The 13,252-nt window shown below is 39.9% G+C and overlaps 1 protein-coding gene and 1 long non-coding RNA gene across 2 annotated transcripts; one reads left to right on the forward strand and one right to left on the reverse strand.

Moving 5' to 3' along the window:
• Positions 1-65: 65 nt before the first annotated feature.
• On the forward strand, positions 66-3,395 carry LOC130193811 (interferon-induced protein with tetratricopeptide repeats 1-like). The gene is made up of 2 exons (XM_056414568.1): positions 66-423; positions 1,757-3,395. The coding sequence occupies exons 1-2, from the start codon at positions 416-418 to the stop codon at positions 3,060-3,062; spliced, it is 1,314 nt and encodes a 437-aa protein (XP_056270543.1). The 5' UTR covers positions 66-415; the 3' UTR covers positions 3,063-3,395.
• A 1,112-nt stretch (positions 3,396-4,507) lies between these two features.
• Positions 4,508-6,452, reverse strand: LOC130193816 (uncharacterized). The gene is made up of 4 exons (XR_008831712.1): positions 6,416-6,452; positions 5,633-5,713; positions 5,358-5,510; positions 4,508-5,259 (listed from the first exon to the last, which is right to left on the reverse strand). It is a non-coding gene; the product is annotated as an uncharacterized LOC130193816 (long non-coding RNA).
• Between the last annotated feature and the right edge of the window lie 6,800 nt (positions 6,453-13,252).

Consider the following 13,252-nt stretch of genomic DNA (forward strand, 5'->3'; position numbering starts at 1 on the left):
AGGCTCATTACTACCCTCAACAGGAGAGCATAACGAATGGCATTAGTCACCATTCATTCTGTTAAAGCTGTAGCATTAGTTTGAGACTCATGAACTATCACGAGAGGTGAATCTGAATACCTCAAAGTGTACTTTAATCATCACATCCATGGAATTACAAAGGAAACGAGAGAAGAGACATAGGCCTACTGAGTCATGAGTCGGTGTGCTTGTTTAGTGTGACCGATAGGACTGTATACTGTATACTGTATGTTACTGGGAAAAGAAGGTCCACTGAGTTAAACTCCAGTGCTCAGCATTACATCATTTACAATGCCAAAGAAGTTGAACATTTGTCATTTTATGGCGCCGCACCTAAAGCAGCACTGTGCACAGTTCAAAGAGCAGACTCCAGAGACTCTCAAACTACAGCTGGATGATGAGGTGAGCGTCTGCTTCTGCATGTCAATCGGTAGCATTGCTAATATAGTTATACAGTATGTTACATTTTATTTTTTGGATATTGCCCTCCTATTCTATTATCTTCGTTTCTATCTTTATTTTCTTCACACCATTTATTCCTTTGTTTTTGTTTTGTTTTTTTCATGTATTTTCCCCCTTAACTGGTAGTATACTTTCATCCTTTTCAGACTTTCCCTCCTTTAATTATTTTCTTTCTTATTTCTTTCTGGATTTTTTTCAGTTCTTCCCTTATGTTTCCTCCTCACTTTGTGTGCGATACCACCTTATTTCCCTTCATATTTTGCTGCTGCCTTCTGAGACATTATTTCCTCATTCACTTATTTTCCTTCTTCCATCTCATTAATTTATTGTGACTCTGTTTTATCCTTCCTTTTCACATTTCGAGTCCTTCATTTCTAACCTTATTCCCTTTCCTTTCTGTCTTTTCTCCTCATTTATTTTTCTCCTGGCGGTTCTCCCCTCTGATACTTCCTCATCTGATCCTTATTAATTTCCTACCTAATTTCCTTCCCACTCGTTCATTCATTATCTTTTTTTCTCATTCTTTCCCTCTTTTCCATGTTTCTGATATTGTTTTTTTCATTCTTTCCTCCCTTCACACATTCATTATTTTCTGTCCATTGGTTGTTCCTTCCTTCTAAAAGCGTATTTCAAGATTGGTGGCCCGCTGGTGTATCTAATAACGGTCAAACAACTTCTAAATTCAAGATGATTTATTCTTCTGGTCACAGGCAAAGTATCGGTGCTGTAATTGCAAGAGGTGAGAAGTCCATTCAACTCGCAGGTTGAAGTGTAACTCTGACTTCAAACAAGGATGACGTCATCTGACTCCATTCAAAATCCTTAATCTAAATGGACCTAGCTGGCATGAAGGAGGGCAACTGCATCCTCACATGTCTTGACATTTCTGTCTGATCTCAAAGAATATCAAATTCGAACAATTGTGTGTTGTATTTCTGGGCATGTATCTATCTGGAATGCAGGTGCCTCTTGTTGTTACAAACTTATCTCTGTCTCCCCTAGATAAGTCAGCCGTCTGACCTTCAGTTATTATGGGAAACTGAATTCCGTTCTTTAAAAAAAAATCATGAGTCTATTGCAGGTCAACGTTTATGAGAGCTCTAGCAAATGGAAGTATAACAATAGAAAGGATATAAGAAAAGAAACAATTATATATAATACTTCATTCCTCAACTTATTATCACTGTGATCACAAACATACTACACCACAGAGCACATTATCTGACTGTACTGCATAAGTGTTTTTACATTTGGCATTTTTAAACTCCATCAGTGCAGCTCAGAGTCAAACACTGGAGTCCAAACTGGAGGCCCTGCAGTGCCACTTCACATGGGATCTGGACCCCAGCAGAACTACACTTAACTATCTCAAGGACCAGCTGGTGGACATCGGCACAGTGGATGAGGGATACAGCTGGCTGGGTCACAGTTACAACCTGCAGGGGTATATCTGCTACCAGCTGGGATTAAGCAATGACGCCTGCCATTTGCTCAGCAGGGCTGCGGAGGCCTTCCGCCAGATGAGAAACACCGTCTCAGATGAGGGCCCCTGGTTGGTGGTGAACCACGGGAACCTGGCTTGGCTCCACTACCAGAGGAAAGAACGAGCAGAGTGTCGGGCTTACCTGTTAAAAGTCGACGCCTTGATAAATGAGTACCCATCTCCATCCCAGGATGAGCTCCATCCGGAGATCTACGCTGAAAAAGCCTGGACCCTGATGAAGTTCAGCAAAGACAGTGAGCTGGTTGCAGATTACTTCCAGAGAGCCATCAGGATGCAGCCGGACATGGTGGAGTGGCACACCAGCCACGTCATAGGGTTAGAGAAATCTCTTAGACACAGTGACAAAGGGCTGGCGGCTGACATCTTGGAGAAAATGAAAATCGCCAAGGAACATGATCCAGAGAACTTGTATCTCGCTGCTCTTTACCTTGAGGCCTGTGCCAAGAAAGGAAAGAACATTGAAAGTGAAGCACGCGAGTTAGCGAGAAGGGTTTTAAGAAAGCCCGTCAGCAGCTACAGTGGTATCGCACCATTACTAAGGCTGTACAGAATATATGTATCTATGGATGAGGCCATTGATTTGGCAGAGGAGGCTCTGGAAAGAAATCCAGATGAGCGTTATCTGAAGAGATGTGCTGCACTCTGCTACAAGGGGATCTTCCAGGGGAGGGACAATCCCCTGGAGCACAGCATGATCGAAAGAGCAATCAGTCTCCATAAGGAAGTGATTACCCTGTACCCTCTTTCTTCCCTTCCAATAGAAATATATCTTGCCAACATCTACGCAGAGTCCAATAACCAAGCTAAAGCTGACCAGTTATACAAAGACCTTCTGAAAAGGGATCTGGATCCCAGAGCGGCACAGATGCTTTACAACTTCTATGCAAAATATGTACATTTCGGTCGAAGGGAGACCTACTTGTCGATAGAATACCACATGAGGGCGGCAGCCATACGGCAACAATCTTCCTATCGTAAGAACAGCATCAATACTCTGGAAAGGATTAGAAAAAGAAACAGGAACCGAATGTGCGGAGAAATTGATGAGTTTCTTAATAATCTGAAAAAATCTTGAAAAAAGAGGGGAATATTTAATGTATTGTTGTGACCGTTTGGCGTGGAAGGGAAGCAGCACATATTTAAAAAATTGAGAGAGCGGTACACCCGGAAGGTCTGGCTAGCTGGAAGCCGTCGTGCTAATGCCATATTTTGTTTTCCGTGCTTGCTTTTTAAATCAACGGGGATAGATCCTGCATGGACAGTTATGGGAGTAAGAGACATGAAGCACATGTCGGAAGAATTAATGAAAACATGAGAACACCAGGACACACATGAAAAGGTGACACAATGAGGAGGTGGATAAAAACAGACTCACTTTTAAGCTAACAAGGTTCATAGGTCCATCTTAATAAATAAACATGTTCTATTCAATTTAATATATATATATATATGTGTGATTCATATTATATGATATTAATATGTTATTATTATATATTTATTATGTTTACTGTATATTAACATTATATAGTCATATTATATATCATATTATACAGAATATTATCATATGATTTATATATTAATATATTGAATTGTATGAATAAGATGTCCTTATTATGTCAGTGTTGGAATAAATGTTAAATATGTAACTACAAAGTAGAAAAGTGTTTGATACTTTTATTGCATTGAATCATACTGGGATGTTTGCTATAATTGATTGGATGGCCCAAGCAAAGTAAAATTCCACCAGCCGCCAACGATGGCTCCGTTGCAGCCCAATAAACAGAAATACCTTTCCTTTGCACATGGCTGAGTTACAGATAGAGGCCAAATGTGTAGTTTCATGGAGAACGTTGTCTCATTTTTGTTGATATTTTGTGCAACGGGTTTGCAAATTATTGGAACTTCTGAGGATAATTTTCCTGCCTGTAAAATATAAATTAATACTGCAGTAATACAAGTAAAACCGAGCCAATACCACAGTCCTGCTGAGCTCAATATATAGAACTAACTTGTCCAAAGGTCATATTAGAATTACTCCTTTGGATAACTGATATTTGAGGGCAGAAAATGAGTCAAAAATCTAAAACAATAAATGGAAACCATCAGGATTTGGTGTCTATATGAAGTAATCCATTATAGACAAGGCAGCAGTGCCGCTATTTCTTTCCTCAAACAGCTTTAATAGACCAGAATGCATTGCATATTTTAAATGTATAGTGGTGTGTTTATTATGAGTCTGATTGCAACACTGGTGTTATTTAGAGAATATGTGTATATGTGTGTGTGTAAGAGAGAGTAAGAGTGTCCACTAGTTATGTTTGTATTCAGCACTGTATTTTAGTCGACACAATTTCTTTCTGTGGTCTGTCGTGACTTCCCCTACCACTCATTCATTCTCGTAAAAGTGTTCTTCTCATTGATAAAAGAGGTTTTAATCTCAAGAAGGCATTTATCTGATCAAATAAAGTAAACGTAAAATAAGCAAGTTATCCGCAAGCTTCATAAAACACCAGAGTCCAGTAACAGAAACAGAAGAAAGATGTTTATTATCAATTTTATAAGGAGCTTTTCTGCAACTACATTTGTTTTAATTGAAAGTGCAGGACAACAACAAGAGCTGTAAACACCTAACAAGAGGACTGCTGGGTGTTGGTCGTTTTTAAGGAGGCAGCTCTCAAAAGATGAAAAGTTTGAACTAATCATGTGTATACATTCATTTGGACATTCGGAAGTTGGAGTTTGCGTTGCATTATATATTCATATTTTACTGTCCACCCCTTTTAGATCAATGACGTTGTTAGTTGTTGGTTGTAAGTTTTTCAATGTACCTTTCAGTTCTATTTCACTCTTGGTTCTAATAGACGATAAGGAAAAGAAGAACAAGAAGCATGGGAGCAACACTCAGATTGACCGTCCCGGCTGAATTACAGAAGCTGGTTCTACAACATTCTGGTCCTCGGGTAAAGTTAATATGACCAATCAAAGCAGATGTCTTGTTCAGCTGAAGAGTACACAGGTTTGCAGAAGCACAGCCAAGAAACGGGAAGGTGTTGTTATTAGCTTCCACTGTGGATGACAAAATCACTGTTTTACGAAAGAATAAATCAAATCCATCAAGGAACACTTGAAGGCAGACGTAACACCTGTGAAAGGCTCACCGTATCCTTTAAAGCAGCGGGACTGCACTCCCACACACTGAACCGTCTTATTACAGACAGCATCATTATCGCAGGTGACACACTGAAGGCTGTTATTCGTTTGAACACCTGGGTCTGAAACAGAAGAAAAGACACTAAGTGACAACAAAACATTTTCCATGTCCCCCTTTGTAGTGGTCTGATATTTCAACACATATTCTTACTTTACTTACAAGCCACAGCTTCACTATTGCAGTTATTTGTTTTGCAGCAGTGAATCAGTGCAGTGGTGGTATCGCCACCAAAGTTGAAGGAGAACGTCTGATTGTTTGGTTTGCACATCGAAGGCGACTCGCATGACTTAAACTGAAATGATCTATCGTTTTCTGTGAAATCGAAGTGCATTTTGTAAATGTCATTCAAAAAAATGATGCACAGGACAAACGCTGTAAAGCCGAAATCGAAATGACCCGAAAGATATGCTTTTTTAAAAGCTTTTTACACTTACTCTGCACAGCAGCAGTTGCACAATATTCATCGGATGCACACGTTTTGGAGCCTCGATTAACCTGACATTCAAGAGCTCCATCTGCACAGAGAAAATACTTATCACTTATATGATGATGGTGAATTGAACAATCAGCAAATTATTTGACCACAAATACACACAGATATATGATTTCATTGCAATTAAATACAACCTCAACTTATTTGGCTTGTAGAAAAAAGGTGATCATCAATTTAAATGTATGCTATGTATCAAATTGCTTATTCTTCAGCCTCTAACTGAGCTTGACTACAACACGTTATCTCGATTAGATGTCACAAATTCCTCATCATATTAGTTGTTTTCATTCTGTTTGCTGGTTTAATGAACTCTCATGTCATTTCAGACCCGGCCATTCACACCTGATCATCCTTCATTCCCTTCACCTGGTTCTCATGCCCATCTCACGCACAGCCCATCCCTTCATTAGTCTGTCAGTATTTAGGTCCCCTCACTTGCATCTGATCTGCTTGTTCTGATCCTGCCTGCCTGTCCTTCCCATTGATTCTCTGCCTGCCCATTTTTTTTGACTTGTTTGCCTCACGGACTGATCTCCCTAGTTTGACCCTGCCTGTACCCAGTAAAAGAAATCATCTTTGTTACTCCTGTCTCAGAGTCGTGCTTTTGGGTTCTGATCCTGTTTATTTAAAGTAAAAGCCTTCGCCAAAACAAAAGTCATTCAAGAAAGAATAGTATATCTTAAAATGTGTCCATAAACCCAGATTTAGGAGTGAGTCGAGTTACCTGCGCTGGAGAGCACCCAGATAAGAGCGAGAAGGAGACCCAGCTTCATCATGATGGGAACATGTGCACAATGTCGGGTTTACGGAGCTTCTATATGTGACATTGTGTTTAGAAAGAGGAAGCTAACTTACCGTAGATACATGGAGAAAAAAGGAACTGGATAGTACCTTGACTTTCAAAGCAGGGAACTTCAACAAGAAACTATTGTGCTTAAAAATAAATTTGCATTGATCGAATAAACATGCTCCACTCGTCATAATCCTTTTTTGTCTTTACAGGAAACTCAAAATCGTGAATATGTTGCTTTATTGGTGCTCATTGTGGATGCTGGGGCCTAATCTATGGTGTGATCGATGGTCATTAGTCCAATTAGTGCTGACAGAAGGTGAGTTCTACACTTCTGAGAAATGTTGAAAGTAAGAGACTCTTACAGGTGACACGTTCGCCACCATAAAACATCCAAGCATCTTATTTCAGGTGGCGAAATGAGCCGGTTAACATTATTTATAATTTGTGTGGAGCTCAGCAATGGAGGAGCTAATTACTAGTTACCCTATTGGCCTCCACATATTTAAAAAAGTTGGGTTCATCTTATATTCGAGGTCGACGCAATTATGTCTTTACAACATCCGTGTGTTTGTCATCACAAAGTGTTTGCTTAGTCCAATTTAACTGCAGAAGTTTCTAAAGGCCTGTGTGACCTATTTTGCCTCCACAGAGGAAATGTAGTCGCTGTGAGTGAAGTGTCACACCTTCACCGTGACGAACAAACAGGCGAGAACATGTCAAGTGACCAAGAATGACCATGTGACGTCAAACAGCTTGTCCACATGGTACACATAGAGACTGAAATACAGAGCTGTCAAGGCTGTGAGATTCCTATCAAAGAAACCTACAAAGTGAGGCCTTGTTTCTTCCACAGCTATCTTGATTAGATTTGCATCGTATTGAAATGTGCACACAGTCCTGGCTTCTAGACCTGCTTCCGAAGAATAATGATGATCCACAGCCATTTTCTGATGTTGTATAAATATGACTAGCTGTGACTTTAAATGCTTCACACAGTAGACTGATTTACGTATACATATATATTATATATTTGATAAAGTGTGTGTGTGAAAGTTGTCAGTTGTCCTGGTATTTCCTGTCAAGTTCTGAAGAACAGATAACAAGGGTTGGGTCCAGATGCAGACAGACTCAGGGAGCAACAGGAGTAGTTCAAAACAAACAATCAGGTGAATCATAAACCAGCACGAGGGATACTGAGAGGAGACATGGCAGACAAACCAAAAGACGAGGGACAAAAGTCAGGACTATAAATACAGAAGAAACAAATCAGACAAAATAAAACGGGGAGCAAAAACAAAATAAAAAAGATCACGATGTATCCAGAGCTGCTAAATTCCTTTAACTCTACATAAATATTTGCATTTAGAAAAAAAGTTAAGTAAAATGTGTCCAACATTTTAATTTGGTGTAATTTGCAGGGACAAAACTAAAATCATCAACAATCATCTGGATTTTGGTCTGACCATTTTTCGCAAAATCGTGGCTGTAGATTGCAGGACGACACTTTAGATTGCAGGACGACACATTTTGGGCTGAAGAAAATGTTTAGGCCCTGTGGCCAAGTGCCTTTTAAACAAAAAAAAATCTTTGAGAAGTCGTCATAATAACCGGATGATGAATGAGAGTAGCAGGTCGCCCTTAAATGTCAGGCATGGGTCGAAGTCGTCCCCAAATTTTAGGGCGCACCCCCTTCACTTTAATCAGCAGGTGTCTCAGCATTTGTTCTGCAATAAATAAACTGAACACACACTGCAGTGCTTTGTTCACGGCTATAACGTTACTGCTAATGTAACTCTACACACTGACGTCTTGTGTTTTTCGTCTTTTTCACTCACAAGTTATTCCTTATAGGTTGCAACACATTTCAGTTTAGAAAAGATCTCTAAAATACCTTCTTTTAAAGAAAAATCCAGGATGAACCTGTCCACACAGTTTATACCTATCCCTCCCTGCTGCTATATATCCAGTGAGAATATTTACCACATTTTACTTCAGAAACCTTAAGAAAAAAAGAAAAATGTGTTGGATATTTTGCAGTTTGATCAGGTCATTGCTGAAACCAGGATGAATGTTTGGCTTTCACTTCTCGACAAAACTCTTGTGCGAGCACTTCATATCAACAGAGTTCCTGGTAGCTCTTTTTTAGTTCCTCGTAGTTTTGCATAAATTCACGTTGAAATCATGTTGACTGCCAAATAACAAGGCTGGTTAACTCAACCACCTGTCCTTGATTAACCCCATTGGGTTTATTGTTGCAGTTCAATTCAATTAAACTTCCTAAAATGTAAATCATCTTGTTTGGAAATAAATCTTTCTCGGACTTAAAGGTCTACTTTTGACAATGGCGAATCTACAGTTTCTAAAAAAAAAAAATTTAAACCTTAAAATGTACTTAATTTATGACACAGATAAACTGTTATCCCTCTGAGCAACTGCAATTCAAAATACTGAACATTTGCCCATACCTTGGAGTAAATGTAGTGATTAATCACATAAAATGGCGATGAAGTATTTTATTGTATTGGTCCTTTGCACATGAAAGATTTATTGGTGTGCAAAAACTTTGTTTAGCTGTTTGAAAAAAATTGGCACATATATATCGTAAATGTTTATTAAAAATATCAAACTACTGTTGATATAAACTAAAAAGTGTTTTGTCATTGTATCTAATCAGAACAACACAAAAGCATCTCTGTGCCTCTCAAGAGAGGAACCAGAATTAATTTCCCTTCCTGTTTTCCTGCTTTGACCACAGACTTCCTGACAGCCTATTTAACTTCACAGACTCTACAATTATGACAATAGTCCTTCTGTCTACCCACAACTCACGCAACATTTAGAAAGGTCAATTTCACAATAACAGCTCCTTATCGAAACATAATAATGGTCCTAATTTTGGAAACTCACACTGTCAATCTGTGGTGTATTAACGCATCTGTTTTCTTACGGAAACAGTACTTTATTTGGCTCATGTTACTATCTTATGTGATGTTACTATCTTAAATATACAAACAATCTCACAAAAGATCTTCATTTGTTTGTAAATCTACATGTGTGTGCAGAAATGTTTCATTAATGTGGTCAAATGATCCAAAACTAAAATACAAAAATTATCCTACAGGCAAGGTCCAGATTCAGTGTGTCCTGGTTGGGGCTGGGGTAGGCTGCCGTAAACACAAACGGTTATTTCCCCTGCTGGTTTGGGCCAAACAACAGACTGACATTGCAGCGGTTTCGGCAGCAATTTATTGGCACTTGTTGAGGCAGGAAATTGCATATTACTACTTCTACTTTAAATGCTGTTAATATTAAGCTATACTATAAGGTGATGCAGACAGTGCAAAGCAGGACAAAACAAATGTATTTGTAAAGCAACTTTCAACATTAAGGCAATAAGGCAAAGTATTTTACAAAAGACATAAAGGACTTGAGATCGAAAAGTTTTGAAAGAAAGTAGAATAAGAATGAATAAAGATAAAATAGAACAAACCAGAGTCCAATAGAAAAATAAAATGCAGTACAAGATAAGAGAAAAATAGTTTAAAATGTAACACTTTCCAATTCCACAGCTTTCCCAAAGATGGAAAGCAAGAAGTGCATGCTCGCAAGTTGTGAAATATTCAAGTGCAAGGGCCTTCCTTTACAACATAATGCATAGGAAAGTTGTATCAAAGGGCACATTGTTCACAATGCCATCATCGTAGTCTTTTGCATCAAGCAAATTTTCTTCTTGTTTTTTGTCCAAAAGGGTGTGCGAAGGTGTGTTGGTGTGTTGCTATTCCGAAGAAGAAAAAAAGAGAAATTGAGAGGCAGAACGTTGTGAAAATGTGTTCACACCCAATCCCTAAAATGCTTCCGTAGGCATGCGTCATATATTTGTAGGACACCTGCACAGTATATTCAGAGCAGCGGAGCCAATAAGGTGTAGCATCACCTTCCAGGACAACTAATCTACAGAAGACTACCTGCTAATCATGATGAAGCTGGTCCTTTCTCTGACTCTCATCTGGGCCCTCTCCTGCACAGGTAACTCTACTTATTCTTACAATATATAAGTGACTTATATATATCAGAAATAGAGCATATAAAGAAATTTTAAGACATTTGTCAATTCCCAGAATTAATTTTTTTGTAAAGTATTTTAAATCGTACTAAATCGTAGCAAAATTCCATTCAAAATCGCTGTGAATTGTACACATTACAATTAGTGTTGTGAAAAATAACGCGTTAACTCAGTTAATTCAATTACAGGTTTAACTAGTTTTTATTTATTTAACGCATTTAACGCATGCGCAGAATGAGCTTCCAATCCGTCTGTTGTTGGTCGTCGGGACGAAAAAAAAGTCACTTGCAAAATGAGCTTCCAATACACCACTTCAATCTGAACTATGTCCGCTCTCATGCAGACGGTCTTGCTGTTCATCGGTAATGATCCTTCCGCAGGTTCACCTACGGAAACCTTGTGACGACTTTTACTTCCTGTAGATCGCGACCTGCCAGTCGATCGCGGCGTAGTGTTGGTAGATCGCATGACATTAAAAAGATTGGCCCGCCCCCTGACATGTTCTCTATAGCACGTATTTGTTCTTTTATTAAACTAAACGTCTGTTGTTGATCGTATCACCACAGCAGCATGTCATTTCTGTCTCTTCGCGTTGCGTTAACACTTATCGATCTCCGTCTCGCGCGCCGCAGAGCTCCGTGCGCGCGCATCGGGACCGAGCAAAAAAAAAGAGTCACTTGTCAATCTGTCCACCTGTCCGTGCCGGTGAGGTTTCAGCTTTGCAGCGGTGTCCCCGCCGTCCGTTTCATCACGGCCCAGTTCATGAAGAAAACCCACACAGTCAGTTTGCCTCAGCAGCTGCTAGAGGAAGACTAGAGGCCTTTAGATTGTATCATGGTGGAGTTAATGGTTGACGAACAAGAGAAAAATGTTCTGTTTAACCCTCCTGTTACCTTTACATTTACTAACATATTTTACCCTCGGGGTCAATTTGACCCCAGCAATTAAAACCTCCAGAAAATTATTAGAATTAATATTGCTTCCCAAGTTTAAGTGTGAGGTACTTTATGTTTGTTTGTTGACTACCTAAATAGCCCTTTAAATAAATAAAAAGTTGATATTTCTGATATGTTTGACACAGTGAAAAACAGCCTGGGGTCAAATTGACCCCAAAGAACACCGACATTAAACATTGAATGGGGTCAAATTGACCCGAAAGGTAACAGGAGGGTTAAACATTCTGTTTAGGATGAAGATGTATTAATGTTCCATATGGAAGAAAACTGCTAAATAACTGCTGAGTTGCAGCACCATTGTATAGAAGAATGTATAAATGTATATATCCGTCTTTTGTCATAAATCTATGTTCTCACAAAATATACCGAGAATATCGGTAATATGTGATTAATCATGATTAATCCACAACAACCTGTGATTAACCCGATTAAAAATTTTAATCGTTTCACAGCCCTAATTACAATACATGTCTCGACTTCGCTGTGCAAATATATTTGTACAGAAGAAGAAAAAAAAGAGAAGAGCATATTAGACATGCAGGTTTTTTAGACATTTGTATTTGATCATAATTTGTATGCACCACCAACAGCCACAGCTGCTCAAACAACGACCACAGCTGCTCCAACAACTACACCACCACCAACAACCACAGCTGCTCCAACAACTACACCAGCACCAACAACCACAGCTGCTCCAACAACTACACCAGCACCAACAACCACAGCTGCTCCAACAACTACACCACCACCAACAACCACAGCTGCTCCAACAACTACACCAGCACCAACAACCACAGCTGCTCCAACAACTACACCAGCACCAACAACCACAGCTGCTCCAACAACTACACCACCACCAACAACCACAGCTGCTCCAACAACTACACCAGCACCAACAACCACAGCTGCACCACCAACAACCACAGCTGCTCCAACAACTACACCACCACCAACAACCACAGCTGCTCCAACAACTACACCAGCACCAACAACCACAGCTGCTCCAACAACTACACCAGCACCAACAACCACAGCTGCTCCAACAACTACACCACCACCAACAACCACAGCTGCTCCAACTACACCACCACCAACAACCACAGCTGCTCCAACAACTACACCACCACCAACAACCACAGCTGCTCCAACAACTACACCACCACCAACAACCACAGCTGCTCCAACAACTACACCACCACCAACAACCACAGCTGCTCCAACAACTACACCACCACCAACAACCACAGCTGCTCCAACAACTACACCACCACCAACAACCACAGCTGCTCCAACAACTACACCACCACCAACAACCACAGCTGCTCCAACAACTACACCACCACCAACAACCACAGCTGCACCACCAACAGCCACAGCTGCACCACCAATAACCACAGCTGCAAAACCAACAGCCACAGCTGCAAAACCAACAGCCACAGCCGTACCAACAACTACACCTCAATCAACAAAAACTGCATGTGGCGCCTGCTCCATCCGACTGGGTACGGTACTGCTTGGACTCCTTTTCTTTACCCTCTGGTAGAATACAGAAAAGACACAACTTGGGTTTAATGCTCACTGACACCTTTAGTGGGCCGGTACAGTGGGCCTTTTCAGATTGAGTGTTGTAAATACTCAATACGCCTCATGATGGGGAAAGTTTAAAACCACCAGCCACATTATTTCTGACTCATTTCTGGAATATAAAGCTCAATGAAATCTCAATTTAAATGTATAATGGAAGGCAGT

This window comes from Pseudoliparis swirei, chromosome 5 (assembly GCF_029220125.1).
Source record: "Pseudoliparis swirei isolate HS2019 ecotype Mariana Trench chromosome 5, NWPU_hadal_v1, whole genome shotgun sequence".
Taxonomy (NCBI): Eukaryota; Metazoa; Chordata; class Actinopteri; order Perciformes; family Liparidae; genus Pseudoliparis; species Pseudoliparis swirei.